At 56.0% G+C, this 27,914-nt stretch overlaps 1 protein-coding gene across 1 annotated transcript; it reads right to left on the bottom strand.

Moving 5' to 3' along the window:
* Positions 1-264: 264 nt before the first annotated feature.
* DPH1 (diphthamide biosynthesis 1) lies at positions 265-27,782 on the bottom strand. Its single transcript, XM_087955391.1, is given in 13 exon segments — positions 265-1,146; positions 4,895-5,026; positions 5,223-5,300; positions 5,488-5,622; positions 5,915-6,071; positions 12,659-12,727; positions 17,937-18,058; positions 18,674-18,828; positions 22,131-22,237; positions 22,239-22,250; positions 22,925-22,988; positions 23,846-23,997; positions 27,466-27,782. Coding segments are annotated over 13 exon segments (1,626 nt in total). The 5' UTR covers positions 27,768-27,782; the 3' UTR covers positions 265-1,005.
* Positions 27,783-27,914: the final 132 nt, after the last annotated feature.

The following is a 27,914-nucleotide window of genomic DNA, read 5'->3' as shown; positions in this document are numbered from 1 at the left end:
ACAACTCCTCCATCTCAAACTCTCCCTGGATGGCAAAGGGAGCCTTCTCGGCAGGCTGAGAAAAGAAAGGGCCTGGGACACTGGAGAAGGGAAACCTCCCTCAGCTCTTGTGCTTTCAAAACTTAGTTTTTTTGCTCCAGAAAGCAGCCTTGGCAAACAGCATCTGCTACTGGCTCAGAGTTCGTTCCCTGCTGTGGCCAGAGAAATTCTGAGAAACTGAGAAATTCCCAGGTTATCATTCCCAAGTTACCTTAAATCCCTAACAATGCATCACCTCAGTTTTGATTTGATAGCAATGACGACAAGTCTTATTCAGGCACGTCAAGAATAGCTATGACACATTTTGGCTTAGGTGCCACAGTGCTTTACAGCCCACTCTGAGCAGCTTACAATGTCAGCATTATCTGGGTCCTCATTTTACTGACCTTGGAAGGATGGAAGGCTGAATCCACCTTGAGCCTATCTGGATCGAACTCCTGGCTGTGGGCAGAGTTGGCCTGCAATGCTGCCTTCTAACCACTCCGAGCCATAAAACCGCAGAGCAGAAGGCAGGAATGTTTTGACCAAGGATGTCTCCCAACTGGCATCACAGATATGAGGATTTCTTGCACTCCCAGACACCATCTGATTGTGGGGCCCTACTCTCTCCCCCACCTCCAAGACATATCTGCTTAATGCTGGCAGGCCTTCCTCGCCTCACAGCTTCAGGTGCCTGTGCTTAGTCAATAGTGCTATTAGCCGAAATATTCCGTTTCAGTGTCTCTGGCAAAGCCCCAGTTTTTTTCAATAATTACTCCAGCAAAGGCACTTCTGATTCTCCAGCTGCTGAACCCCAACAGTCAGTGGTTACAGGAAGGCCTGAAGGCAAAACCAGGCCTCCCAAAGAGCTGGCACTGGAACGCAGCGCCCTCCTCTCCGGAGTTCGGGAACGGTGCTTCTTCCCGCCGGAGGGTGGGGTGGGAGGGGGGAAATCACCCCAAAGTGTCTGTGCCCCAAAGTTGGCCCCTATTGCTGTTGCGGCTCCTCCACACACTGCCTGGGACCAGTTGGAGTTCCCGACAGGGCCGCCTCCTCCGTCTCCTGCTGGCAGGAGCAGCTCTTCGGGGCTTCTTTCCCAGGTGGGAGCATGGACCTGGCCAGGTTCACCTGGAAAGCAGGAAAGCACAAGACAAGGGTGGATTAACACTGGCACCACACCCCGTCATCACCCGAGGGGGCCTTCCAAGAGCTTTTGTGACTGATCAATCTGGGCCAGAGGTTTGGCAGCCCCTCTGCGTATCAGGCCAGAGGTGCTCAGGCAAAGAAGCCAGGGGCCAGCCAGTAAGATCCACTGCCCGTCCACTCCAGGTCACCAGTGCCAAGGGGCCTGGGGGCACAACACTAGGGAAAGCCCCCTGCCCCCGCCCCACTGGCTAAACCAACAGCCCCAGAGGGTGGCTGCGATCTCTCTCTTCGTTCTTGCCTTCCGTTCTCGGCAGAAGAGCTGTGGCCACAACCCAGGGCCGGATGAAGGCAACGCCTTCTCTGCTGGGCAAGCCAGCCCAGGCTCCAGGCAAGGAGCCCCCTCTCGAAGGCCGCCTTGAGTAAGATCCCTGGGCAGGGAGGAGGGGCACAGGTAAACTGCCCTGAGCAAAGGAAGAGCCCCCGATTTGGGGCAGAATAACCCAGGCGGATTCTGAATCGGGAGAAAAATTTTGTGTGGTATAAACTCAAGGCTCACCTGCCCAGACAGCTGGCAAGTGAGGCAATTCACCAAGAGTGCCAGGCAGATGCCCCAGTTGCATTTCCCCTCCCACCCAGCCTCAGTGGGGAAAACAGCTGCCAGTCAATGCCGTGAGCAGACAGACCGGCATATTGCTGAAGCTCTTCTTAGACACCATCTGAACAAACTTTCACAAAACGCGCCTCAGTCTCCTAGAAGAGGCGCTAAAAGTACCCAGCATCACCCAGGGAGATGCACGCTAGGCAGGCCTGTCCAAGCAGCCCTACAGGGAGGCTGCAGGGTCAGCAAGGGGTTGCAAGAACCTGAGCAATCTCCCCCCACCTTGCTGTAGCCCACTCCCACCCCATGGCTACAGTCCCCTGGCAGGCAAAGCTCAGGGCCCAACAACACCCCACTGGACGGTGCCCTGAGCTGAAATAGACTGGCAGCATCTGCCAATCTTGCCCCAGCTCCCTAATGGCGAAATGAGAGGGGAGGTATGTCCACCTTGGCAATTTTAAGACCTGTGGACTTCACTTCCCACAATTCCCCAGCCAACCCTGCTTTCTTCCTTTTCTTTCTTCTTTTTCTTTTCTTTCTTTCCTTCCTTCCTTCTTTTACTTTCGCTCTCTGCTTCTATTATTTCTTTTATAGATAACATGGTCACATAGATAAATGGAACACTTTCTTCACCATAAATCCTATGAACGTTATTTTATTCAATTAAAAATATTTGCCTTATTTCTCCTTAGCCCCCACATTTCTTCTGGGCAAAGCTAGATAATTTCCCACACGCTGTCAAAACAACACAATCGTCATCAGCAACATCATCCCAAACTGAGTGTGATACGCTGTTTAAGGGGCACCACCTCACGTGCTTTTGCGTGTAACATATATTTCAGTGGACCATTCAGAAACCAATCAATAATTTTCCCCCCAAACTCCCCTGCTGGCTGGGGAATTCTAGGAGTTGGAGTCCACAAGTCTTCAAGTTGCCACGGCTGGGTGTCCCTGGGCTAAATTCTGGAACAGCTTCAGCAAATGCCATGGCCTGCAGCAGCCAGAAGTAGCCAGTGGAATACAGGAAGTGCTACTGGCCCAAAGGTTACAACCCATAGAAAATACGGCCCGGTGAGCCTCCATATTGTGATGCACACATCTGGGACAACCGAGTGGCAGAAGCGGCTTCTCTCCTCTTGAAGCTCCGGTCCTGGCATTGCCCCAGAAGGGCACCAAGCAGGGCGCATAGAGAGAGCCCGTCCAAGGTTCACCACTGCAGGTGCCCACTGCAGAGGCCGGGTACCTGGGCTCTCTGGAGTCAAAAAAGGGCCACACGGGCCCGGCCAGTGATGGAGGGAGCAGGGCTGTGCCAAGAGGTTGATGCAGGCAGGATGTGGGCTGGCAGCGAGCGCGGCTGTTGGACTGAGCAGCTCCACGGGGATTACAGGCTAGGCCACGAGGGCTGGGCCTCTACAACAGTGTTTCTCAATTCCAGCAACTTTTAAGATGTGTGAACTTCAACTCCCAGGATTCCTTGGGCCAGATGGCAGCTGAGGAATGCTAGGAATTGAAGTCCACACAACTTAGAGCTGCTACAGGAATGGGGTGGGGGGATGGTTGAGACAGATAGTTGAGACATACGGCTTCAGTGAGCCGGTGAGGCACCTCAGTAGTGAGGACTCAGCCCTTCCACCTGCATTGAGGAGACCAAGGCCGCTCTTTTGAAGACAGCAAAGTCCACCTTCTGGACCGAGCGGACCGCTGGTTTGAAAGAGGGGCTCAAAGAGGCCACCTGGGTCCAAACTGAACACCTCAAGAGGGGGAGGGAGGGATACAACCTCATCTACAGGATACAACACCATCCCTTCAACAGAACCTTCTGGGATGAGAAGCGAAACACCTTCAAAGAAAAAGCAGGAAGCCCAGTTGCCTCCGGAAAAAGCACCTTTGGGACCACCAGGGCCTGGAGGACTGAGAACACGACAGACCCTCCTCCCAGCAGCTCCAAGAAGGCTCCACGCCCATTTGCACCACTCAGGGTGACCCTGAGGACACAGGTAAACCTCCAGGTGGCCTCTAAAAAGGATGCAAATGACCAGCTGTCTGCAAGGGGTATAAATCCTTCCCCACCACCCAATCAGAGCTGAAGAAGCTTCTTGGATGAGAAGCGAAATGTCTTCTAAGAAAAGGGGGAAAAAACACCCTTGGGACAATCTGTTGTGAGGTTAGCAGGACACGGGGGTTGGCCCTCAGTCTCCCGCTGGGGGAGCCAGGGCCCATTGGAGGAGCTGCCCACCTAGTTGCCATTAGGTCATTCATGCAATTGGGGTACCTACAGCTCAGCCCACCTTGTGAGGGGACTGCCTGGACTGATCAATTATTTTCTGAAATATTTTCCCTCTGTACAACATGAAATAAAGGGAGACATGTCCAAGATATAACACCTGGTTCAGACGGCAATGTCTCATACATAATTTAAAAAATTACCTCTCTTGACTGTTATTTTAAAAGTTTAGAAGCCAGCAGCTCTGGCTTCCAAATAACTGCATTATTATTGTTTTTCATTTCTTTTTTCCATGTACCCAAAAAGAATTGGGCAAAGGAAAGTTGGCATGTTATTGTCATTCAATTATGGAATGAAAAGTGCAGTGGAAGTTAAATCCCCCCCCCTCCCTTAACGTTTTGGATGGCGGAAGCCCCTCCCCTTTGGAGCGGGAGGTGGGTGCCCTTACTGGCCCCAAGGTCATCTTCAGCCTGTTAACCAGGCCAATGCTATCCCTGGGGGGCATAAAGGGGACCATGTCCATAGGAGGCCAGTGTCCCCTGAACCAGATCTTCTTTTTTGGGGGGGGCAGTTCTGGGCTCCCCAATTCAGAACAGACAGTGATACACTGGAGCAGACGGAGAGAAGGGCTACTAAGAGCGCAGAGGATCTGGGAACCAAGAGTTACAGGATCTAGCTATGTTCAGTCTGCAGAAGATATTGGGGGCGTTCCTGACCCAGAGGTCAAGAGGTGCTTCCGGCTGACAAGATGTTAGCCCATGGAACAGCCTGCCACAAGACGCGGGCACTTCTCCTTTGCAGGGATGAGATGGTCCTCTTCCTCATTGACCCTTTGAACTCCAGGGTGTGTCTGTGTGCCCAGGTGGGCCACGCCCATTCTCCAAAGGGGTGCCAGACCGGGGGCTTACCTCTTTGGTCCTGCCCCCCTTCTGGGGCCGGTGGCTGGGGTGGTTCACGGTCCACGGACCCAGAGACAGACCGGCGTAGAAGTCCATGGGGTAGATCTCCTGCCATTGGATCTGCTGCAGAGCCACCGCAGCCTGGGGGTGGGGGGTGGGGGGTGGGAATAAGAGGGCAGGTTGGAGCAGCCAGGGCCCTGTCCTCGGCCTCCCCCCTGGGGGCCATAAGAGGCTGGTTGTCTGTCCCCCTCCCCCACATAAAGATCACCTGGCCACCAGCGCCCAGCCCTTGGGTGGGAGGGGTCCCTTTCCGACTCCCCCTCCAGCCCCCCTTTACCTCATAGGGCGTCAGCAGCGGCTTCTCAAAGGCCGCCCCCAGTCGATGGAGAGGCGGGGACACGCCACCTGCACCCAGCTGGGTGGAGGAAGAAAAGGGGAGGGATGCACAGCTCGTTCTTTCACCGGGTCCAGTCCCCCTCCCCCCAGGGCAGAAGGGAAGTGGGAAGGACCCAGGGAACCAAGGCCATCTCACTCCAGCCCCTCCCTAACACCCCACCCCACGCCCACCCCCGGGCAGCCAGAAGGCAACGGGGTCCACGGACCAGCATGCTGGGGAAGGGCCTTCCAGGACTCACGCCGACATCTGGAAACAGCTGGAGTTTGCTGGGGAAGATCTCGGAGAGGAGGAGCCGGGTGTAGGGACGCCCTGCCGCCTGCAGGCTCGACTCCAGGTGCTGCTGCCAAAAAGGGGAGGGGGCTCACGCTGGCTCCACTTGCCAGATCCTTGGTCAGCATTCCCCAAGCAGGAGGTGGGAGAGCAGGAGGGGCGGGGACCCCCCCGGCTCATCCGCAGCTGCGCTTCCTGCACGGAGCTCCCAGGGCCTCCCCAAAGCCCAAACTGCGCTGGCAGCCTCTCAGGGGTCTTCCAGGGCAGGAGCCCGATTCGGGTGCCCCCCGCGCGCAGGGCACAGGCAGCGGCCAAGGCGAGGGCCTCCTGGGCTGCCAGGTGTGGCCAGAGGAAGAACCCACCTGCAGGATGGCCGGAGAGCCCTGCCGGCCCAGGGTGCCCAGGATGAGGCCCCACTTGCGGGCACCGGCCGCTTGGCGGATGGCTGCCTTGCGCGACTCCTGCATGCGCTGGTGGGCGTAGAACTCCTGGGAGAAGGCCTTGCTGTAGGGGTCGTACCTAGGGGGGGAGGAGCACCAGGAGGGGGCCCTGAGTGGCCCTGCGGACGCCCCTCGGCAGGCAGGGTGACCCGATCCCCTTGGGCCACCTTCTGATGAGCCAGGGAAACCAGATTCGCTTAATGACGTCTTAGTAACTGCAGTGATTCGTTTAACAACTGCAGCAAGGAAGGTCATAAAGTGGGGCAAAATTCACTGAACAGACATTTTGGGTTCAATTGTGGCCATAAACGGAGGGACCCCCGCAGCTCCCTGGGCCGAAGGTCACCCTTAAGGTCATCACGGCCAACCCTTCCCTCAGGCCAGGAATCCACCTGTGGGCCTCGGCCACTGCTGGGCAGCCGACCCTGGCTGGAAGCCGCCTGAAGCAGAGGGACCCCTCCAGGCACTGGCCCTGGGGCCAAAGGGGCTTCGGCGGAGGAACCCGCCTTCTGGTACGTTCCACTTCCTGCATCCACATTCACAATTGAATGAAAAGGAGGACTAGGGGCCACATGAGAGCAGCATTCCGATATCTCAGGGGCTGCCCCAAAGAAGAGGGGAGTCAAACCGTTCTCCAAAGCATCATTGTGAGCCATGGAGGCACAATGGGTAGAGTGCAGTACTGCAGGCTGCTTCTGCTGCCTGCCGGCTGCCTGCAATTTGCTAGTTCGAATCCCACCAGGCTCCAGGTTGACTCAGCCTTCCCTCCTTCCGAGGTGGGTCAAATGAGGACCCAGATGGTTGGGGGCCAGAGGCTGACTCTGTAAACCGCTTAGAGGGGGCTGTGAAGCACTGGGAATAGAAGCCTAGAAGGCTAAGGGCTATATGGCTACGGCTACCTGCGGGAAGGACAAGAAGCAACGGATGGAAACTCATGAAGGAGAGAACCAGCCTGGAACTAAGGAGTCTTCCTGACGGCGAGAACTATTCATAGTGGAAGAACTTCCCTCCAGAAGCTGTGAATGCTCCAACACTGGAGGTTTTTACAGAAGAGCGAGAGGCCACTTGTCTGAAAGGGTCCAGGGTGTCCTGCCTGAGCAGAGGGTTGGCTAGAGGACCTCCAAGCTCCCCTCCCACTCTGTGATTCAATTCTATTCCATCAGATCCAGGGGTCTGAAGGAGGCCCTCCAAGCCGCCTCAGTGGTTCATCCCCACCACCCTTCACTGAACTGGCTCCTAACTGAACCCGTCTTTGATGGCGGTGCCCAAGCTGGACACAGGGCACCCTGGCCCAACCAGGGCAATCCACAACTCCATGCCCAGGTCGCTCAAACTCTCTGTGGCACCTTCCTTGAAGGCACGTCCTGGGCGTTTTCTGAGTTCCCAGGCCTCCCCCATCCTAGGAGTAACACAGCCAGGCCCTGCTTAGCTTTAGAGCAGGGGTCTCCAACGTTGGCCAGCCGAAGACCTGTGGACTTCAACACCCAGACATGGCTGGGGAATTCTGGGAGTTGGTCCACAGGTCTTCAGGTGGCCCACGTTGGACATCCCTGCTGGGGAGCCATGGACGGCCACGAGCTGCAAAAGCTGGGAATGAGGAATGGAGTGCCTATAACAGGGGTGGGCAAACTACAGCCCGCGGGCCACATCCGGCCCGTTGGTCTGTCCAATCCAGCCCACCCCTGAAAAAAAATCGCTGGGCGTGGCGTATTGCCCTGCGCCACGTGGCCCCCAAAGCTGCAAAACAGTGCGGAGCGCTCTTGGGGTAGGAAAGAAAAGAAGAACTTTGCAAAGGCCTCGGCTGGGAGTTCGAAATCACCTTCGAGTGCGACCTCTCCGAAGGTGAGTCCCCGCCCGATCCCCCTTTTTTTCCGGGGCTTCAGGCTTAAACTTTGCAAAGGCAAAGTTTGCAGGCGGGAGCGTCTTCCGGCCGAGGAGCGGGAAGGGTTCCGCCCGGCGGGCGGGCGGGCTGCTTGGAGCGGGCTGCTTGGAGCCACCTAAAGCTAGGCCGCTGCTGGTGGAGCCTTGCCCTGCCTTGGTGCCCCGTTTCCCGGCTCGGCGGTCCTGCTCGGGCGGCACTTTAAAAGCCTGCTCCCAGCACCTGAGCAACTTCCCAGCCACTTGCGGCTTCCTTTTTCCTCGCGGGCGCCGCTCCTGGCCCAGAGCCGCGGCGGCGAGGGGAAGCCCGGCAGGCGGGCGGGCTGCTTGGAGGAGGCGACCCAGCGGTGCTCCGGCAGCAGCAACAGGCAGTTCCGCCCGGCTCCGCTCAGGTGTCCGGCTGGGGCTGTCAGGAGTTGCTACCGCCAGCGCAGCTCGCGCGCTCCAGTCCCGCGTTGCCTTGGGAAGGAAAAGGCAAAACCAGGAGCCGCTGAGCCTGAGCCTCCAGTGCCGCTGCTGCCGTTGCAAAGCACCGCCGCAGCTCTTCCTTTTTGCCTTTCCCTTCCTGAGGCAATGCGGGACTGGAGCCACGCGGAGCCGCGCCGGCGGTAGCAACTCCTGACTCAGGGGCCTCCGAGGGAGGGGAAGGAGGAGAAGAGGGGGGAGGGGGCGATTCCCAAAAAATCTTGTGCTGACCCGGCCCGTCTGTCAAATTTTAAAAGTCAATGCGGCCCCTGAGCCAAAAAGTTTGCCCACCCCTGGCCTATAATCATAAGAGCTGGGCTTCCGGTTTGAGCTTCTTCAGCGACAAACCAAAATCTGCGATCGTGCGGTTTCAATCTGTGCTCACCGCTGGAGTGCCCCGAGCCGGCTGGTTTCGGGGCTAAGCCACCCCGTAGAGGTGGTGAAGAGGGGGGAGACTGCCAGCAGGGTCGAGGAGAGCCTCATCTTTCCTCCTCAGCTGGCCATTACTCCCTTTCCTGAAGGCGGTTGCAGCGGTGGTCAGAAATGGCCACCTCAAAGAAGAACTTGCCCGGAAAAGAATGTGCAGGAGGAAGATAAGAAGAGAAAGTTATGGCTGACCGGGTCGAACTGAAAAAGCAACAATATAAGGTACCCTGGAATTTGAATTATAAAGAACAACATTGTTCCCAAAGAAGACCTTGAAGCGGCGAATGAGAGAGGGAAGGGAAAGGATTTGGGTTTTTTTCTTTTCTTCCCTATATTGACAACTAAGAGATTTAAGCAAGAAACCGGCAGAAACCCACTTTGACATTAACAGGTATTTAAGCTGAAAATAAAATGTCAAAGGGATAATAAAGATTTCTGGATTCTCAAAAACTTTTAAAATAAGGAAAAAAACAAAAGGGTGGGATCTGGAAAAATGAAGGAGATCACCTGGAAGTGAAAGGAATTAACTGTGAAACTTTAACAAGATTCCTAAAAGATATATTTTAACTGAAACTTTGTAACAAGATAAGAGAACCCCAGGAAGAGAAAGTGGAAAAAAGAAGCAAGAAGAAACAGCTTTGGATTATTTGGATTACTTGGTGATTTTTTTGATTTTGGGCTATCGGATCTAAAGAACTAAAATTAATCGGGTGGTTGTTTAAAAGTTTTTAAAATGGTATCACTCTTGGAAGAATTGAGAATGCAACTTAAAAAAACAGAAAGAAGATGCACAAGAAGGAAGAGGTTCTTTTGGCTTCGTATTTCAATTTTTAGAAACTTCTGAACAATGAGAAACAAGAAGAAATGCCTGTAGAACAAGAAGAGCGGGACAAAGAAGAAGCCATCTTCAATGACCAAGTATTTCTATGTGGGGAAAAGAAAGGAAAGGGGGGAAAGGGAGTGAAAAATTTAAGATTTGAAAAAAATAATCCCAAAAAAGAATAGTTTGAAAAGTAATTACAACATTAGGAAGAAACAGAAGAGAGGATGACAGAAGAGAGAATCAGAATTAGAGAGAGAAGGGGTCAAAAAGGGAAGGGAGAAGAAGAAGGGGAAGAGGGAAAGGAAAAGAAATTAAGGACAGAAACAGGACATAGAGTAACAGGGAAAATGTACAAGGATTAAGGGTATAAGCCTATTTAGAAAACACAGAGATAATGGGTGAAAACTTAATTGAAAGGGGGATTCTGCAAGGGTACATAAGATAGTATTGTTATATTAGAAATAGAAATGAACTTTGAAGATATGAAACAAGTGTGATTAAAATGATAGATAAAATACTCATTGTAATGTAATGGAATGTTTAATAAATAAATGAAATAAAGAGAATGAGAGAATGAAATTAGGAAAGGAGGGGAATATTTTAATTATTATAAATGTGTTATAAAAATTTAAGTGAAGAGGAATATGAAAGAAACATAAAAAATTATGGAAATAAGTGTTCCTAGAAGTATGATACCCTATTGAAAAGAAATGTTAAAGATGTCAAAGATTATAACTAACATTAATGATAGAGCTGAATTGCAATAGAATAAGTATTTTATTTATTATTGTTATATATATATTTTCTCTTTAAGAACTTAGTGCATATTTTAAGAATGTACCAAGCAGAATTCGACTGGAAGTTATGTGTTATATTGAAATGTTATAATTGTAAAGGCATAAATTGAAGTTTAAATAAGAGTTGAATGGATAAAAATTAAAAGATACAAAGGTGTCATACTCCAATTAGTAACTACAGGGAAAAATTTTGTTTAACGAGAAAAGAAAATATAAAATTGAAACAGGACAGACAAAAGTATAAATATAATGACTATAAAGATATATATAAATTGAATTTAGAAAGGAATGAGATAATTAAAAGTAAGACTGAGAAAACTAAGGGAAGGGAAAAATTATTGAGAAAATGTTAAAATAGTAATAAGATATGAAATAGAACACAAAGATGAATATGAAATTGAATTTGTGTCTGTATGGAGAAGTGAAAACCCGGGACCAAGCTATTCTCAAAAAAAGAAATTTTACTTGTATCATGTTTCGTGAAAACCCGAATAAAATTTTTATTAAAAAAAAATCGTAACAGCTGGACGGTGGCATTTGGACCACCGGGACAAAAGCCCAAACTAGAGCCTCTGCCAACTTCTGCTGGACAGAAACTATTTTTGCGCTCATGCAGTTTAAAACTGCCTATATATTCTTTGCAGTTACATTAGACCGATAACCCATATTCAGCGTGTAATTAACTATTTCAAAAATAATACAATAGCTCTCTCTCTCTCTCGCTCTCTGTTTTGCGTCAGCCCCAAGCCTGATAAGCAGTTCTCCCATTTTTTTTTCCCGCCCAAGTCACGAAAAAAGATGCTGAGAAAGCCGGAGCCGTCGAGCGCCTCTGGCTAGGAATGTCCCTCTGTACAAAGGCATCGTCACCTGCTCCCATCCGGCCCTAACTGGGTCACTCCCCCCCTCCCTGGCTTTTAAAGTGGGGCGGGCAGGCTTCGGTCTTAGGACGCGAGAACGACAGAACCGGAGGGGCTCAGGGCGTGGCCCCCCCCCACTCTCGGCCCCCGCCACTTCCAGGCGCTTGGGCCAGGGGTGTGAAAGGCCCAGGGCCGGCAGGGTCACCCTGGAAACAGCAAAGGAGCAGCCCGCGGTGCCCCTGCCAGCCCCATTTCAGGCACGGTGGGGGGGGGGCTTTAATGGGCCCCCTGCAAAAACAGCCTCCTGGGTCTTGGCCAAAATAATGCTGAGACGCAGGGCAGGAACGGGAAGCTCGTCTCCCAGCCCTGCGGATCTTGGCAGGGGCGCTTCCAGAGTCTGCCCACTAGCCCCGAGCGAAGGCCACCAAGCGCCCCGCCTTGTCCTCTCTCCAACTGGCACGGGACCCATAGGCAGAGCCAGCAGGACCTTCCCCAACAGGAGGCGGGCTCTCCTGCCGCTCTGCGCGGGGCATCCGGTTTGGGAAACGGTGGGCCCAACGGAGGGGGGAGGCCTCTCGGTCTGATTCTGCCTCCGGGCTAAGTGGCCAGGAACGACCGGAGGAAAAGGCCTCGGACAAAGAAGAGACCCCCAACCATTCCAGACCAATGGCTGTCCAGTCTCTTCTCCAAAGCCTCCCGGGATGAAGCAGCCACAACCTCTGGAGGGAAGCCGTTCCTCTGTCAGTTGCAGGTTGCTTCTCTCCTTCTTTCCATCCGCTGCTTCTTCTCCTGCCTGACCCCCTCAAGTGCTCCAAGACTGCCACCCTGCCACCCCCGGCCCTCCTTTGCACTAGACTAGCCGCACCCAGGGTGCTGGAAGGCCCTCCCGGCCTGAAAAGGCCACCACTCCTGGCGCAGATCCAGAGTTGCTTTGGGGCAGCTGCACCGATTGGACAAATAATAAACATGGCACAAGTGGGCTTTGGGGGGGTTCAACAGGGGAAGCCCCTGGGCACTGTGGGGGAGGGGGGGAGACATTTGCCAGGGAGGGAGGGGAAGGCCTCAGGAAGGAGGACAACTCACTCCCTGAATTCTCTGCCCAGAAGAGCAACAACTGCGGGCTAAATGGACCCTCCAGAGCCCAAGGCAGTGCATCTGTCACGGCCACCAGTCCTCAAGGAACAAGCAGGGGCAGGAGGGCTCTGGGCTCCTGGGGGAAGCAGCCGCCTGCTTTGGGGAGAGACCCGGCTGGGTCAGACTTGGCTCCCCACTGAAGTCCCCGGCCTTCCCCCACCCCACCCCACCCCGGCTGGCCTCAGACTCCCTTAGCCCCCGCCCCCACCTTCCCCTCTGCCTGGGGGGTGGGGTTGGGGGCGCCAGGGGGCAGCCCAGGCCCCCTCCTCCCCCGGCCACCAGGTACCTGTAGGCAGGGACATCAGGGTTGGCGATCATGATGGACTCCAGGTGGAAACGCCCGTCTCCCAGGTAGCTGCAATGGAAAGGAGGGAGGGTCAGCAAAATATGGGGAGGGGGGAGGCGAAGGAATCCCTGGGAAGACTGGCAAAGGGCAGGGAGGGGGTGGGGGTGTCATGAACCGTTTGCCAACCCAGCCGTTGAAAAGCACATGCAAGTAGCAGGAGGCACAGCGACAACCCCTTTAGCGACCATCCAAAGGGACTTCGGTTTTTCAGGCTGACGGCCGTGGCCGCACCCCCCTGGTCACAGGATCAAAATCCAGGCGCTTGGCAACTGACTCGTATTTACGACGGCTGCGGTGACCCAGGGAGATGCGATCCCCTTTGGCGACCTTCTGACCAGCCAAGCCAGTGGGGAAGCCGTTGAACTGCTGTAATCCCCTTCGCCACTGCGGCAAGAAAGGTCATAAAATGGGGCAAAACCCACATAAGAACTGTCTTGCTTAGCAACAGAAGTTTTGGGCTCAATTGGGGTCGCAGGTTGAGGACCACCTGTAGATAAATAGGCACCTCTTTGGTGGGAAGGCAACGGCCTTAATAACAGATCGAGTGGGAAGGGACCTTGTAGGACATCTAGTCCAACCCCACCCACCCCCGCCCAAGCGAGAGACCCTACACCGTTTCTGACCGAGGGCATCCCAGTCTCTTCTGGGAAGCCTCCAGGGATGAAGCTCCCACATCCTTCTCTTCCACGGGTTGATTGTTCTCACCATCAGAAAGTTTCTCCTTATTAACAGGTTAAGCCTTCCATGCACCTTGGCTCCCATCTCGCCGGCCACCTGACCAGGGAGCCCCCTTCGAACCACCCTGGCTCCCTCTGCTAAGAAAGGGGGATCAGCGGCGCCCCCTAGAGTCGGGCATGGCCAGTCGGGGGGGGGAAGCTTTTTTTTAAATGGCCTGTTTGCACCCCCAATCCTGAAGCCTCCTGGGGCATCCGGGTTTTCTCCCAAATCAAGGCTCTGTGGTGCTCACATCCAGCCAGTGAAGCCCCCTCCTCAAACCTGCCCTCTGGCTGCATGCCAGGTGCCCCCTCCCAAGGAAACGCTCTGCACCTGACCCTGCTTGGCCTTGCCGAGACCACCCAGGCCCAGCCAGCCATCTACACCGGGCCCTGCTCAACTCCCGCTTAAGATGCGAGGTCCCTTTTCGAAATGGGGATCTGGCAAAGCTTTTGTTTGCTTTCAGAGATCTCTAATTCACTCAGAAACCCCCCCCCCCGCTTTGTGGGGGGTGGGCGGAGGTAGGTAAACTCAGGAAGGTGAATGAAGATACGGGGCCTCCCTTTGCCTCGTTAATGGGGAACTGCAATGAGCAAACGCACTGCTTTAATAATAAAAAAGCGATCATAAACTGGAAAATAAGATACAGCAGCTATTTATCCAGTTATTTCTAGGGCAGCTGACAGACAGCCGGATGCTGAAGAGGCTAATTTCAACAGACACAGAAAGAAAGAAACATGTATTTTTTCTTTCTACATCACGGGTGTCCAATGTTGGCCCCTTTAAGACCTGTGGACTTCGATTCCCAGAATTCCCCAGCCAGCACAGCTTCTGGGGTTCAAAATTCTGGGAGTCCACAGGCCCTAAAGTGGCCATCATTGGACCCTCCTGCTCTACATCAAACACCCAACGTCTGAAGCAAAGATGAGAATAGTTGTGAGAATAGTATTTTATTCTTACTATATATATATATGTATATAATATGTACAGGTGAAACTCCGATAATTAGAATATCGTGCAAAAGTTCATTTATTTCAGTAATGCAACTTAAAAGGTGACCCTAACATATGAGATAGACTCATTACATGCAAAGCAAGATAGTTCAAGCCGAGATGATTATGGCTTACAGCTCATGAAAATCCCAAATCCACAATCTCAGAAAATTAGAATATTGTGAAAAGGTTGGATATTCTAGGCTCAAAGTGTCCCACTCTAATCAGCTAATTAAGCCATAACACCTGCAAAGGGTTCCTTGGCCTTTAAACGGTCTCTCAGTCTGGTTCAGTAGGAATCACAATCATGGGAAAGACTACTGACCTGGCAGTTGTGCAGAAAACCATCATTGACACCCTCCATAAGGAGGGAAAGCTTCAAAAGCTAATTGCAAAAGAAGTTGGATGTTCCCAAAGTGCTGTCTCAAAGCACATTAATTGAAAGTTATGTGGAAGGGAAAAGTGTGGAAGAAAAAGGTGCACAAGCAGCAGGGATGACCGCAGCCTGGAGAGGATTGTCAGGAAAAGGCCATTCAAAAGTGTTGGGGACTTTCACAAGGAGTGGACTGAGGCTAGAGTCACTGCATCAAGAGCCACCACACACAGACGGATCCTGGACATGGGCTTCCAATGTCGTATTCCACTTGTCAAGCCGCTCCTGGACAACAAACAACGTCAGAAGAGTCTTACCTGGGCTAAAGGAAAACAGACCTGGCCTGTTGCTCAGTGGTCCAAAGTCCTCTTTTCTGATGAGAGCAACTTTTGCATCTCATTTGGAAACCAAGGACCCAGAGTCTGGAGGAGGAATGGAGAGGCACACACTGCAAGATGCTTGAAGTCCAGTGTGAACTTTCCACAGTCTGTGTTGATTTGGGGAGCCATGTCATCTGCTGGTGTTGGTCCACTGTGCTTCATTAAGTCCAGGGTCAACGTCTACCAAGAGATTTTGGAGCACTTCATACTTCCTTCCGCAGACGAGCTTTAAGGGGATGCTGACTTCATTTTTTAGCAGGACTTGGCACCTGCCCACACTGCCAAAAGCACGAAAACCTGGTTCAATGACCATGGGATTACTGTGCTTGATTGGCCAGAAAATGCGCCTGACCTGAACCCCATAGAGGATCTATGGGGCATTGCCAAGAGGAAGATGCGAGACATGAGACCGAACAATGCAGAAGAGCTGAAGGCCGCTATCGAAGCATCCTGGTCTTCCATAACACCTCAGCAGTGCCACAGGCTGACAGCTTCCATGCCATGCTGCATTCAGGCAGTAATTGCTGCAAAAGGGGCCCAAACCAAGTACTGAGTACATATGTATGCTTATACTTTTCAGAGGTCCGATATTGTTCTATGTACAATTTTATTGATTGGATGTAATATTCTAATTTCCTGAGATCGTGGATTTGGGGTTTTCATGAGCTGTAAGCCATAATCATCCCAATTATGACAAATCACGGCTTGAACTATCTTGCTTTGCATGTAATGAGTTTATCTCATATATTAGTTTTACCTTTTAAGTTGCATTACTGAAATAAATGAATTTTTGCACGATATTCTAATTTTTCGAGTTTCACCTGTATATGTATACGTATATATATGTGTGTGTTTTGTATAGTTTTATCATTTGTAAACTGCCTAGGGTTACCCCGCAGTAAGATGGGTGGGCAATAAATTAAAAAAAAAACATAAAAAAAATAAACCGCAGGAAACCCGTGCAAAGGGAGATTGCCTGGTGGGACCGATGGCTGCCGACCTGCCAGGTGGAGAGGACAGCTGCCCCACCCACCCACCCAAGAAACCCCCTCCAGGCCATCTAAGGAAGGGAAAGGGCAGCCGGGCAGCCACCTGGGGTGCTGGGGAGCCAGGAAGGGCTCGGCTGGCTGCTCTGCGTGAGGAAGTGAGCAGTGGGAATTAAGGGGGCTTCTAAAAGAGCCCCTGGAGACAGAACTGGGGGTGGGGGGTGTCAGCAGAAGACTAGGCTGCCTGTGGCTCAGTTGCATTTGCTTCGGCTGGGGGGGGCTGATCATCTGCTCTGACCTGGACTGAGTGCCCAGCAGCTCCGCTGCAGCCATCCCGCCTCTCTCCAAAAGGGCATTCAATGCGGCTGGTTCCAGTTTATTTTATTTACAACTGTATTCGATTATTTTATCTCGTGTTTCTTATTTTTATAAATAACTCAAGATGGTGAACAGATATAAAGTTCCTTCCTCCACCTCCTATTGTCCAGAGAACAATAACCCTGTGAGGTGGGTTGGGCCGAGAGGGACTGAAGGAGGGAGGAAGGAGAACAACGGAAAGGAAGGAAGGAAGGAAGGAAGGAAGGAAGGAAGGAAGGAAGGAAGGAAGGAAGGAAGGAAGGAAGGAAGGAAGGAAGGAAGGAAGGAAGGAAGGAAGGAGAGAAAAGGAGGAGGGAAGGGGGAGAAAGAAGGAGATGAAGGAGGGAAGAAGGAAGAAAAGAAGGATGTCAGGGAGAAAGGAAGGAAGGAAGGAAGGAAGGAAGGAAGGAAGGAAGGAAGGAAGGAAGGAAGGAAGGAAGGAAGGAAGGAAGGAAGGAAAGGGGAGAAAAGGAGGAGGGAAGGGGGAGAAAGGAGGAGATGAAGGAGGGAAAAAGGAAGAAAAGATGTCAGGGAGAAAGGAAGCCCACCAATGCCAACCAACTGCATGAAGAGGAAGGCAAATGTTTATCTGTCTTATCAGAAATCTTGCTATAGTTGCCCTTTTTTCCGCCGTCAGGGCTGGGCTCTTGACCCTGGGATTCTGGCACGGGGAAAGGAAGGTAATGGCTGGACAGGCCCATGGCCCCTCGGCCCCTCTAGCCCCAGATGGAAGATGAGAAGGACAGCACCGAACACTCCCAGCTATTGTTCATAAGGACCAGAAATCCCAGCCCTACAAATTAATAATTTACAGCTGAGCCTTCGGACGGTTTTCTAGCCAAATTTTACACCCAAGCCAGGGGAGGCTTCTAATCCAGGGGTCTCCCACCAGCTGGCTGAGGAATTCTGGGAGTTGAAGTCCACAGGTCGTAAAGTTGCCAAGGTGGGGGACCCCCTGCGATCTACACTCTAAGTTGGAAGGTAGGTAAAATTTATGAGATATACATTCAGTGCCTTTAATTCGTGCTAATAAGCGATCCGGAGTACAATTATCCTTCGCGTTGGTGCAGTCTCCCCAATTTTTCGGCGCCATCCTTTATTCAAACACAGAGGATCAAAAGAGACAAATTGGAAGAAAGTGCCCCGGGAGAAGCCCTTCAATGTCATTACCCACTCAATTTAATGAGAACGTTTAACGATCCTTTGCTTATTGATGCAAATGTGGGGAAAGCTGGAGAAAGGGAACGTTTTCCAAACGGAGGCACCTTATGTCTGGGCCTTCTTATTAAGGAAAGACCTGCTAGCTCTCCAGTCCCGAGGGCCCCCGGTGTGTGTGTGTGTGTGTGTGTGTGTGTGTGTGTGTCCGTCCCTCCCTTGGATGCCAGCCTGTCAGCAAAACCACCAGCGGCTACTCACACGATGGCGTCCGTCTCCTGGGCCAGCCGGGGGGACGTGCAGCCCAGCAGCTCCCCTGGGGAGAGGGGCTTGCACTGGGGGGTCCAGATGTGGTAGTCGGGCTGGAGTTCCCGGGAGGCAGCCTGCGGAAGGAGGAGGAGGAGGAGGCTGTGAAGTGGACCCAGGCCTCCTGTTTCTCACCCAGCACCCTGCCAAGGGGAGGGCTTCTCTGGCAGACTCCCCTGGATCTGGCCCCGGAGGGCCCCCCCTTGCTCATTCCTGAACCCCAGGCAGCGACAGGCCTTCGGGGGTGGGGGGGCTCTTGCCAGCCTCTGAAAGGCTCCCCGTTGGCCCCCGAGCACCCAGAAGGCCTGGGGTGGGGCTGGCACCGCCTCACCCTCTGTTGGAGGGAGGGAGGGTGGGGGGGGCCTCCCCTGGCCTTCACAGGGGCCCATGAGCCCAGTTAGGGGACAGTGGACGTTGCCAGAAAAGCACCAGGTAACACAAGCCAGCGCTGCCCCCTCCCTGCTCAGTCACGTTAGGCGCACGCACGCACACACACACACACAGAGACATACCAAGGGGGCCACTCATGAACGGAACGCTCCCCCGATGGGAGGCTTCCCCTGTCCAGGGAGCGAAAATGGGTCTAGAGGACCTCCTGACCTTCCTGGGCTCCCAGTGGGAGGCAAAGGCAGACCCACAGCCATACAAACGGCCCCCCACCCCCTCAGACTGGTGGGCTCAGTTCCACCCACCTGCAGCGCAGACACGAACTGGACGGTGCTAACCAGCGCCAGCTTAGCCCCGGCCGGGAAGTTGAAGCGGAGGGTCTGGATGAGGTGGGCCGTGTCGATCTTGATGTCCACAAACACGTAGAGCATCTTCAGGCCCCGCGTGGAGTCGATGGGAACTGCAGGGACAGGGGAGGCCTTGAGGGGGCGCTGGAGACGGAGGCCCCGCCAAGAGCGGCAGGCAGCGGCGTTTCCGCTTCATGCCAGCCGATCAGTGTGTGTCCAAACACTTCATCCGATCCTCCATTCCTCCTTCTATTCTATTCTAGCGGCGCATTAGATCGTCCTCAACCTATGACCACCATGGAGCCTTAGCAAATTTCTGTTGCTAAGTGAGACACTTGTTCACTGAGCATTCCCGCCTTTTACAAACTTTCTTGCAATAACTGTTGCTAAGTGAATCACGGCAGTTGCTTAGTAACACGGTCGTTAAGTGGATCTGGCTTCCCCGTTGCCTTTGCTTGTCAGACAGTTGCAAAAGGAGATCACGTGACCCCCTGGGATGCTGCGACCGTCATAAGTGTGAAAAACATGTCACTTTTTTCAGTGCTGTTGGAACTTTGAAGGGTCACTAAACAAACCCTTGTACGTCAGTCTATTTGCATACAAGGGTCGGAAAGGGCCTTGGGAGATCTTCTAGTCCACCCCCTGGTCAAGCAGGGGACCTCAGCCTGCAGTGTTGGAGCCTCCACAACTCCTGGAGGCAAAATATTCCACCGGTTGACTGTCAGGACGTTCCTCCTGGGCTCCAGGTTGCGCCTCTCCTGGGCCAAGAGTTTCCTTTGCTGTTTCCTGCCCTGCCCTCCGGGGCTTTGGGGAATAGGGGCCCCCCCTCCTGCTGTGGGGCAGCCTCCGGAGTAGGGAGCCCTGCCATCAGGTCACCCTGCTTTTCACCCAGCTGGACGCATTCCCAGCCCTCCTTCCTACGGCTGAGCCTCCGAGTCCCCTGATCATCCTGGCGGTTCTTCCCTGCACCGGAGCGAAGGCTGTGCCCCCCCCACCCAGGGTTCAAGCCCTGGGGGCTCCAGAGGAGGCAGGCGGGAACCCCTCCCTACCGACCCCCCCTCTCGCCCTCACTCTCTGGGGCCTTCAGAGTCCAAAGACGGAGGAGGAAATGGAAATCGGGGGCAGTTTAATTCTTAGGCTGAAGGAGGCAGCTCAAAAGGTGGAAGGAAGAAACCAGCCGCCCCCTTGCCTTTCGGTGGCCGAGTCCAGGTAATCCCCACCCTCCTTCCTCCAAACCGAAATGGCTGCCCCCCACGTGAATGAATGAGCCAGGCAGCTTAAGTGACTCTGCACCCCCTCTCCCCCGCTGGGCTGGGTGAAAGTGGGGCAGGAGAGCTGGGGGTCCCCCGTCAACGGAAGCCCCGTCATGGGCTCAGCATCCAGGGCAAAGTCCCCCCCGGGCTCCTTCCACCAATGCACCCCCAGGAAGTCCTCGGCTTGTGGCCACCATTGAGCCCAAAATGTCTGTTGCTGACGTTGGTTCAGTGAATTTTGCCCCAATTCACATCCTTTCTTGCCACGGTCATTAAGTGGTCACAAGTATGAAACACGGTCATATGTCTTTTCCAGTGCCATCGTGACTTCAAACGGTCACTAAATGAACTGTGGTAAGAATGTCTGAACTTGGGCTTGGACCCCAGCCAAGAAGGAAACTGTCAGCTCCAGGGGCTCCTTGACTTGTGACCCTCAGCTTAAAAACAATGCCAAGTTACAGCGGCCCCGAGAAAAGGGACTTGTGGCCAGTCCTCACAGCTAGGACCACTGCAGCATTTACCTGGCCCCCTGATCAAAATCGCCTGTTGGGGAAGCCGGGTTTGCTTAACGACCATGTGACTCATTAACGACCGGAGTCCCAGGCTGAGACAGGCGGCTCCCTCGCAAGGCAGGACTCTGAGACTCAAATGAATTTAAAGAAGGGTGCGACTCACTTAACTACCGCCTCACTTAATGACAGTTCTGGTCCCAGCTGTGATCCTAACTCTGTATGTCCTAAAAGGGCTTCTGCCCTCCAGGTTGGGGGAGCTGAGAGGCAGGGGGAACCATGTGTCCGTCCCCCCCGACAGACAGACAGGAGGGGTCTGGAGGGGCCACCCTGCAAGACGCCCCCTCCCTCCCGCCTGCTTTTCATGGGCTGGGACCCTGGGGGGCTCACCCAGAGACCGGGGGGCAACAGAGGGTCTCCGGGACATCCAGCTGGGTGGAGAGGCTGGGGGAGACCCTGGGGGTTCAGCTTTCTGCATCCCTGAGTATGAAGGTCAGCCCCCCTCGGACTCCTGGCTCCCGGTGCCAGCCTGACCCCAAGGGGGAGCGGAGGGCCGGGCACCCCGCCTGCAACCACCACCAGAAGTGGAGCATGGGCCCCGTTCATCCCCTCCCCAACCGTCTTGGAGGGGGGGGGGAAGTTCGCAAATGGGCTCGACGGAAGCAGAGGGACCCCTCCCCGCAACGTCCCTGCAGTGCTGGTGCACCGGAGCCTCTGCCCAGAGGTGGACGTCACGCGTGGCGTGGTGAGCGGAGGCTCCCTGGCCTATCACTGGTGGGGGGGAGGCTCTTCGGCAGTAATGCGGGGCTTAAAGAGGGCGCTCCACCTGACACACACACACACACACACACAGAGTCAGCGAGCTGGAGGATGAAGCGGCAGCATGCATACACACACACACACACACACACACACGCATAGGGCACGATGGTGCAAAGGGGTGTCAGGAAAGAGGCCGCCAGAGCACACCTGGTGGGGCTGCCCCTTGACCCCTCCCCAATTCAGCATGTCTTCTCCCAACCCCCCACTCAGCGAAGGGGGATGGTAACCCAGGAGGAACTGCTCACACAGCCCAGCCCCCTTCAACACTGACAGCCCCCCCTCCCCCAATTCCCTGTGATTTTGAGCCAATTCCATCCTGGGTGGACTTCAAAGTTAGCAGCATCTGGGACAGCAGCAGTTTCCATGGCAACCGAATCTGGAGTACTGCTCCGCCTAGGGAGCCTGCAGGCGGCTGCCCCTGCCCCCCCCCCCTCCCCTCCGCAGCCAGCCAGCCAGCCAAGCGCCAGACATGCGAAGGCTCTGGGAGGATCCAGCCCTCGGCCCCCTTCCCATCGCCAGGGCCGGGCAGAAGCCCTCCCAGGGGCAGGGGGCAAAGGGCAGGGGGCGATTCTGGGGCCCGGAGCCTTCCTGGCTCCCTCCGCTGGGATCCGGCCCCTCCCTGCCCCCAAAGGCCCACTCTGCCCCCTGGGTACTGGAAACCTTTCCCTCTCCCCCCGACGGGCCAGCCAGAGAGCCCAGAAGGGGAGGGGGCCCTGGAGGGAGCCCACCGCCCTTTGCCCACGGCCAGGCAGGCTGTGGGCAAGGGCGGCTGCTTCTCCCCTCCCCTCCCCTCCCCTCCCCTCGAGAAGCCACCAAGCCCCACCTACGTACTCAGGCAGCTGTGGCCGTAGTGGACGAGGAAGTCCGCCCCCAGGGCGCGTGCGGTGAAGTCGTCCACGCAGCAGGCCCCGTAGGTCACGTCGCCCATCACCACGGCCGGCCCCAGTGAACCTGCAGGGGGAAGAGGCAGGGTGCACCCCCGTCCCCCGGCTCAGCCTCCCCCCTCCCCATGACCCCCTTGGCAGCCCTGGAGCGGCGGCTGGGAGAAGGCACACTGGGAGGGGGACGGGAAGGAGGGCGGTGGGGTCCTCGGTGGCCCCCAAGCCTGGCTGGCAGGGCAGTTCTGGGAGTGGAAGTCCGCAGGTGTCCAAGGGAAGGGAAGGGCAGCATCCCAGCCGGAGGAGGGGACAGCGGTTTGCTCCCCAGCAACCCAGCCAATTCCAGGTTGAGAAAAAGAAACCTCCTCCTCCCCAGGCCTTTTGGCCCCCAAGAGAGAAAGGCCGGCGCCCCATGAGCCCCTGAGAAAGCAAAGGCCAGGAAGGGAGAGTGGGGGGGAGCAGAAGGGCCGAGGCTCCGCTGGGAGTGGGGGGTGGGGGCTGAGGAGCCCTGGGCTGCTGCCGCTGCTGCTTCACTTCTGATAAAAGGATCCGGATCATCAGCCCCCTTTGAAGTCGGGGCATGAAAGAGGCCCCTTGCTGGGCAGCTGGCTCCAGAGGCAGCCCCCCTCCAGACACCCCGGTCAGCCCGTGAGCAGGCAGAGCTGAAGGGCTGCATTGCAACCCATAAGCCAGGAGGCTGGGGAGGAGGAGCCCCCAAAAAGCCCATCTATGATCCCCCCATCTCACCTCTCAACGATGTCAGCAAGGGTGCAAGCAAACATCAGGAGCCCCTCCGGCATCTGCAGGGCGACTGCAAGGAAGGGGGCAGAGGAGGAGGCTCATCGGGGTCTCGGAGCAGCTGCTCCCCAGGAGTTGGGGCTCCTTTCCCCCAGCAGGGCTCCACCCCACCCCACCCACCCGGGACTCAAGCCTGCCGCCAAGCCCCCTTTCCCACTTCTGCCAAGAGGGGCCTCTGGAAGTTGGCAGAAGCTGCACTCCTCCGACATGGCGAATGAAGGGGGACCCTCCCTGGCCGGGGATTCTGGGTGCCGCAGTCCCACCGAGAGCGTCAGGTGTGGGGCAGGAGAGGCTGCAGCTCAGGGACAGAGGCCAAAGGGGGGGGGGCTAGTTCTGGAGAGATCTGCAGGGTGAGCTGGCCCCAGGGGAGCGAAGCTGGGCGACAGGATGACGTCCGGCTCTGCCCCAGGCAAGATTCAGCAGGCAGGCCACAGAAGCTCTGCCAGGCGTGCCCAGATCCCTGGCACAGCCCCGAATCCAGCTGACCACTCCGGCCTCTGGTCCTTTCTGGACGGCGGAGAGGTCAGGAAGAGGGCAAAGCTGCTGCCCTGCCAGTCACCCCCAGATGGGCACACAGAGGCAGGGAGCCCGCCTGGGGTTGCCATCTCCCGCAGGCCCCTCCTGCTGCCCACCTCAAGAAGCCCCCTGGCATCATACGTGGCGGAGGCTGCCTGGGCAAGGGCTCTCCTTGGCACGTGGGGCAGCAGCCGGAGCTTATCCCCACCCCTGGGGGGGGCGGCCACTTCCCCCCCCCACAAAAGCAGCCGTCCACGGAGGGATACGGTGGCCCTCAGCGCCCACCCCCTCCTGGGCAAAGGAAAGCGGGCCTGGGGGTCTCCCAGATGCCCTCCCCCACCCCAAGGCACTCACCCCTCCTGGCCTGGGCCTGACGGACCCTCCACACCGTTTTGTAGACCTCAAAGTTGTAGTTGCGAGGGAGGCGTCCCACAGCGTCCTGCAGCTCCGGATCAGAGAGGATCTCCTGGGGGACGTGGTGGGCCACTCGGCGGGGGCTCGCCTGGCTGCAGGGGGCGGAAGTGAGGCCAGGGGCCACGGGAGGGGGAACCCGAGCCCACCCACCGCCTCCCTCCCTCCCTCCCTCCCTCCCTTCATTCAGAGTGCCGCCATTCCTTGGCACGGAGAGAAGCCGGGCAGATGGCCGGAGGCCCCCCTGGCCATCAGGTTTCGACGCTCAGCCCCAAGAGCAGCCACGCTGCTCAGGCCAATGAACGAGATGCCTCTGGAAGCCCCGCAGGCCACGAGGAGGGCCAGGCCCGCCTTTCCCGGCTGCCTCCGGCTGCCGATAACCGATAAAGCCATCCGGCTGGAGGGCCCCAAGGCTCCCTGAGGCAGCTGCCTCTGCCAAGGCCTCTGTGCTCCCCACAAACACAAGGCCGGATTACGGGAGGGGGAGGGGGGGCTTCCTATCTCAGCCCAACTCTGCCCATGGCCTGGAGTTCGATCCTGACCGGCTCCAGGTTGGCTCAGCTCTTCTGTCCTTCTGAGGCGGGTAAGATGAGGACCCCGATGGTTGGGGGCAAGAGGCTGGCTGCGTGAAGTGCTCAGAGAGGCCGCGAAGCACCGTCAAGCGGTCTCTAAGTCCCAAGGGCTACGGCCACTGCAGGCCTCCTAGCCCAGTGATGGGGAGCCTATGACGTGCGTGTGACGGGTGAGACGCCAGGCCAGAGCAGAATCGGGAGAGCCTCGGTCTCTTGTGGCTCAGGGCCGAAACGAGGGGTCCTTGGGGGGGCCGCTCCCATCCAGGTGGCTCCCAGCTGAGGGATGCCAATCGCTCTGGCAACGCGGGGAATGGCGCGGCCTGGAAGGGGCCTTCGGGCTGGGCTCCTCCCTGCGGCAGAGGAAGCGGATGGTGCCCAGGGCCGAAGCGGAAGGCAGCAGAGGGTCTCCCCCCACAAAGGACGATGCCCTCGCCCTCCCAGGGCTGCCTTTCCCCTCCATCCAGAGGGCAGCAGGGAGGATCGGGGGGGAGGGGTCTGAGGGGAGGGAAAGGCAGGTGGCCACAGCCAGCAGGAGCTGAAACCCCTTTCAAGAGGGATGTTGGCACCGCCACCTACGGTGCCAGGAGGGCCAGTGGGCCTGGGTCTTCCAAGCGGAGCCCCCAGCCCCTTCCTCCTTGGAACGGGTGCGTCGGCGTTCTGTGAGTCAGCAACGCAGCAGCCTGAGGGAGGATGCCAGTTGGGACAGAAGGGTCTCCGGGGTGAGGGAGGGAGGGAGAGAAGAAATTGGGGGGGGGGGTGTTGCTGTGTGGCAAAATGCTCCAGAGGCAGCAGGCTCCAGAGGAACAGGGCAAGCAGAGACTGGCGGACGACCGACAGGGAGAGAATGGCGAACCCAAACTCCGAGCAAGCTGCCCGGGCAAAGCTGCAGGGGGCAGGGCGGGGCCCATTCACCCACCTGGCCCAGCCGTGGGAACCGCCATTCCCTTTGGGAACGAGAGGGGGCGAAGGGCGGGAATTAGCCAAGGAAAGGAAAACCGCTGCCCGAAAGCCTCTGACTTTGCTTGTCAGAAGGTCCCAAAAGGGGATCGCATGGCCCTGGGACCCTGCGGCCATCGGAAGTAGGAGTCAAGCACCTGAATCAGTTGCCAAGTGCCCGAATTTGGGTCACGTGACCGTGGGGGATGCTACGAAGGCTGTAAGTATGAAAATAGGGTCACAAGCCACTTTTTTCAGTGCCGGTGTCACTTTGAACGGCCACTAAATGAACTGTTGTAAGTCGAGGATTACCTGCAATTTGAGTCAGGAATTATGTGCTGGTCATTAAGCATCGAGCAGCCAATCAAATGTTACGACATTTTTGCAGGAGTTATTAGCAAAGCCCTCTGGTTGTTAACCAACCTTCCCTGCCATTAAGTGAAGCCACTGAAACCAGCAAAAGAAGGGGGTGGACTGGGGTCTGCAACCGGCCACAGCTGCAAAGGGCCCAGAATGTGGTCACCTGACCTGAAGTCCCCAAACTCTGGAGTCCACTGTAACTTCAGTCGCTAAGCGATCAGTCGTAAGTCAAGGGCTGCTTGTACAGGTCTCACAACAGTTCAAAGTTACAACGGCACTGAAAAAAGTGACTTCTTATGGCCATTATTCACCCTTACGACCCCCTGGTCACACCATCAAACTTCAGAGGAATGGCAACTGACTCACATTTATGACGGCTGCAGTGTCCTGGGGTAAATGCAATCCCCTTTTGCGGCCTTCTGACAAGCAAAGTCAACGGGGAAGCCAGATTCACTTAACAACCACGTTACTCATTGAACAACTGCAGGGATTCACATAGCAACTGTGGCAAGAATGGCTGTCACACGGGGCAAAAGTCACTTCACCGCTGTCTGGCTTTGCAATGGAAATGTTGAACTCAGTTGTGGTCGTAAGTCGAGGACTCCCTGTGTAGAGAAACTGGATTCCATCAGGTGATGGCAGGCGGAAGGTGGGTGGGGAATTGTCCATCCTAATTATTTAGAATTTAATCATAAGAATAAGGGGTGCCGCCTTCATGGGGTGGGGGGCTTAGCTGCTCCTGCCAGCAGGCCCAACCCTGTCAGAGAGATCTCGGCCGAGGAGCAGGAGGACTGAGGGCACCCAACAAACAACCCAGGCCATGAATCACGGTGAAACACAACCGAAACCACCCATAGGGAAGCCACCCATAGGGTTCTGATGCTCTTGCAGGAATTAATTAGGATGTATGCGCTCCCCCCTCCTCTCAGTGACTCAGGGTGGTTTACAAACAAGGCTGGTTTGGGGCCTGGATGTCTGAATAAGAAGAGGAGGAAGAATACAGGCTAGGAATCTGGGTGACCAATGGAACAGAAGTTGCCTTCAGAAATTCTGGGAGCTTCATCACTGGAGGCTTTCAAGAAGAGATTGGACGGCCATCGGTCAAAAATGGGGTAGGGTCTCCCGCTTGGGTGGGGGGGGTTGGACTAGATGACCTCCAAGGTCCCTTCCAACCTCTGTTAATCTGTTATTCTGTTATTCAGAAGTTGTGGGAGCTTCATCCCTGGAGGATTTCAAGAAGAGATTGGACGGCCATCTGTCAGAAATGGTGTAGAGTTTCCCGCTTGGGCGGGGTGGTGGTGGTGGTGGACTAGATGACCTCCAAGGTCCCTTCCAACCCTGATTATCTGTTATCTGTTAACTGTGGAATCCTGGGAGTTGAAGTCCAGGGGCCTCAAAGTTCCCGGATTGGACGCCCTTGAATAGGGTCTTCCTACTCGAGCAGGAGGCTGGACTAGACGACCTCCAAGGTCCCTTCCAACCCTGTTATACTTGGGCTTCCTTTTTGGGGGCGGGGGATAAAGCCCGTGGCGTCTCTCTCTGCCAAAGGGAGCCCCCGCGGCCTCGCCCGCGACCACCGCCCCAAAACCTCCGACCACCCGGGGAAGAGAGGCGGAGGCCCCCCAGCCCGCCCCCGGCCCAGCCACCCTGGGCGCCCCTGCTCCCCTTCCGGCCGCGGAGCCCCCGCCCGCTCACCTGCCGCCAGGGCCGGGGGCCGCCGCCCCCGCCGCCCGCCTCCTGCTCCGCCGCCGCCGCCGCCGCCGCCATGGCTGCTGCTGCCGCGCCCACGTGGAGCCGCCGAGGCAGCGCCAGCCGAGCGCCCATCCAGCGAGCGGGAAGCCAGGCCGGCCGGAGGAGCGCCGAGCCGCCGATGGAGCGGAGGCCGAGGGCTCCTGAGCGCGCGCAGAGCGCCCTCGCGGCCGCCGGTGGGGAAGGGTCGAGGGTCGCCGCCCCCCCGAGCGCCCCCGCCGCGGCTGGGGGACTACAGCTCCCATCATCCCCACCCCCGGGCCGTCCACGGAGGGTGAAGTTGGGCGGGCGGCCCCCCTTCCCCGGGGCTTTGGCTGCGCTTCCTCCCTCGCCCCGGCGACCGGCTTTGGGGAGGGGAGCCTGGCGACCCCGCGGCCAGCCGGCCTCGCCCCGGG

Source organism: Notechis scutatus, chromosome 1 (genome assembly GCF_049901735.1).
Source record: "Notechis scutatus isolate UNSWTSFEM ecotype Mainland chromosome 1, rNotScu1.2, whole genome shotgun sequence".
Lineage (NCBI taxonomy): Eukaryota > Metazoa > Chordata > Lepidosauria > Squamata > Elapidae > Notechis > Notechis scutatus.
Note: the sequence above shows the minus strand (reverse complement) of the source record. Positions and strands in the feature narration are given on the sequence as shown.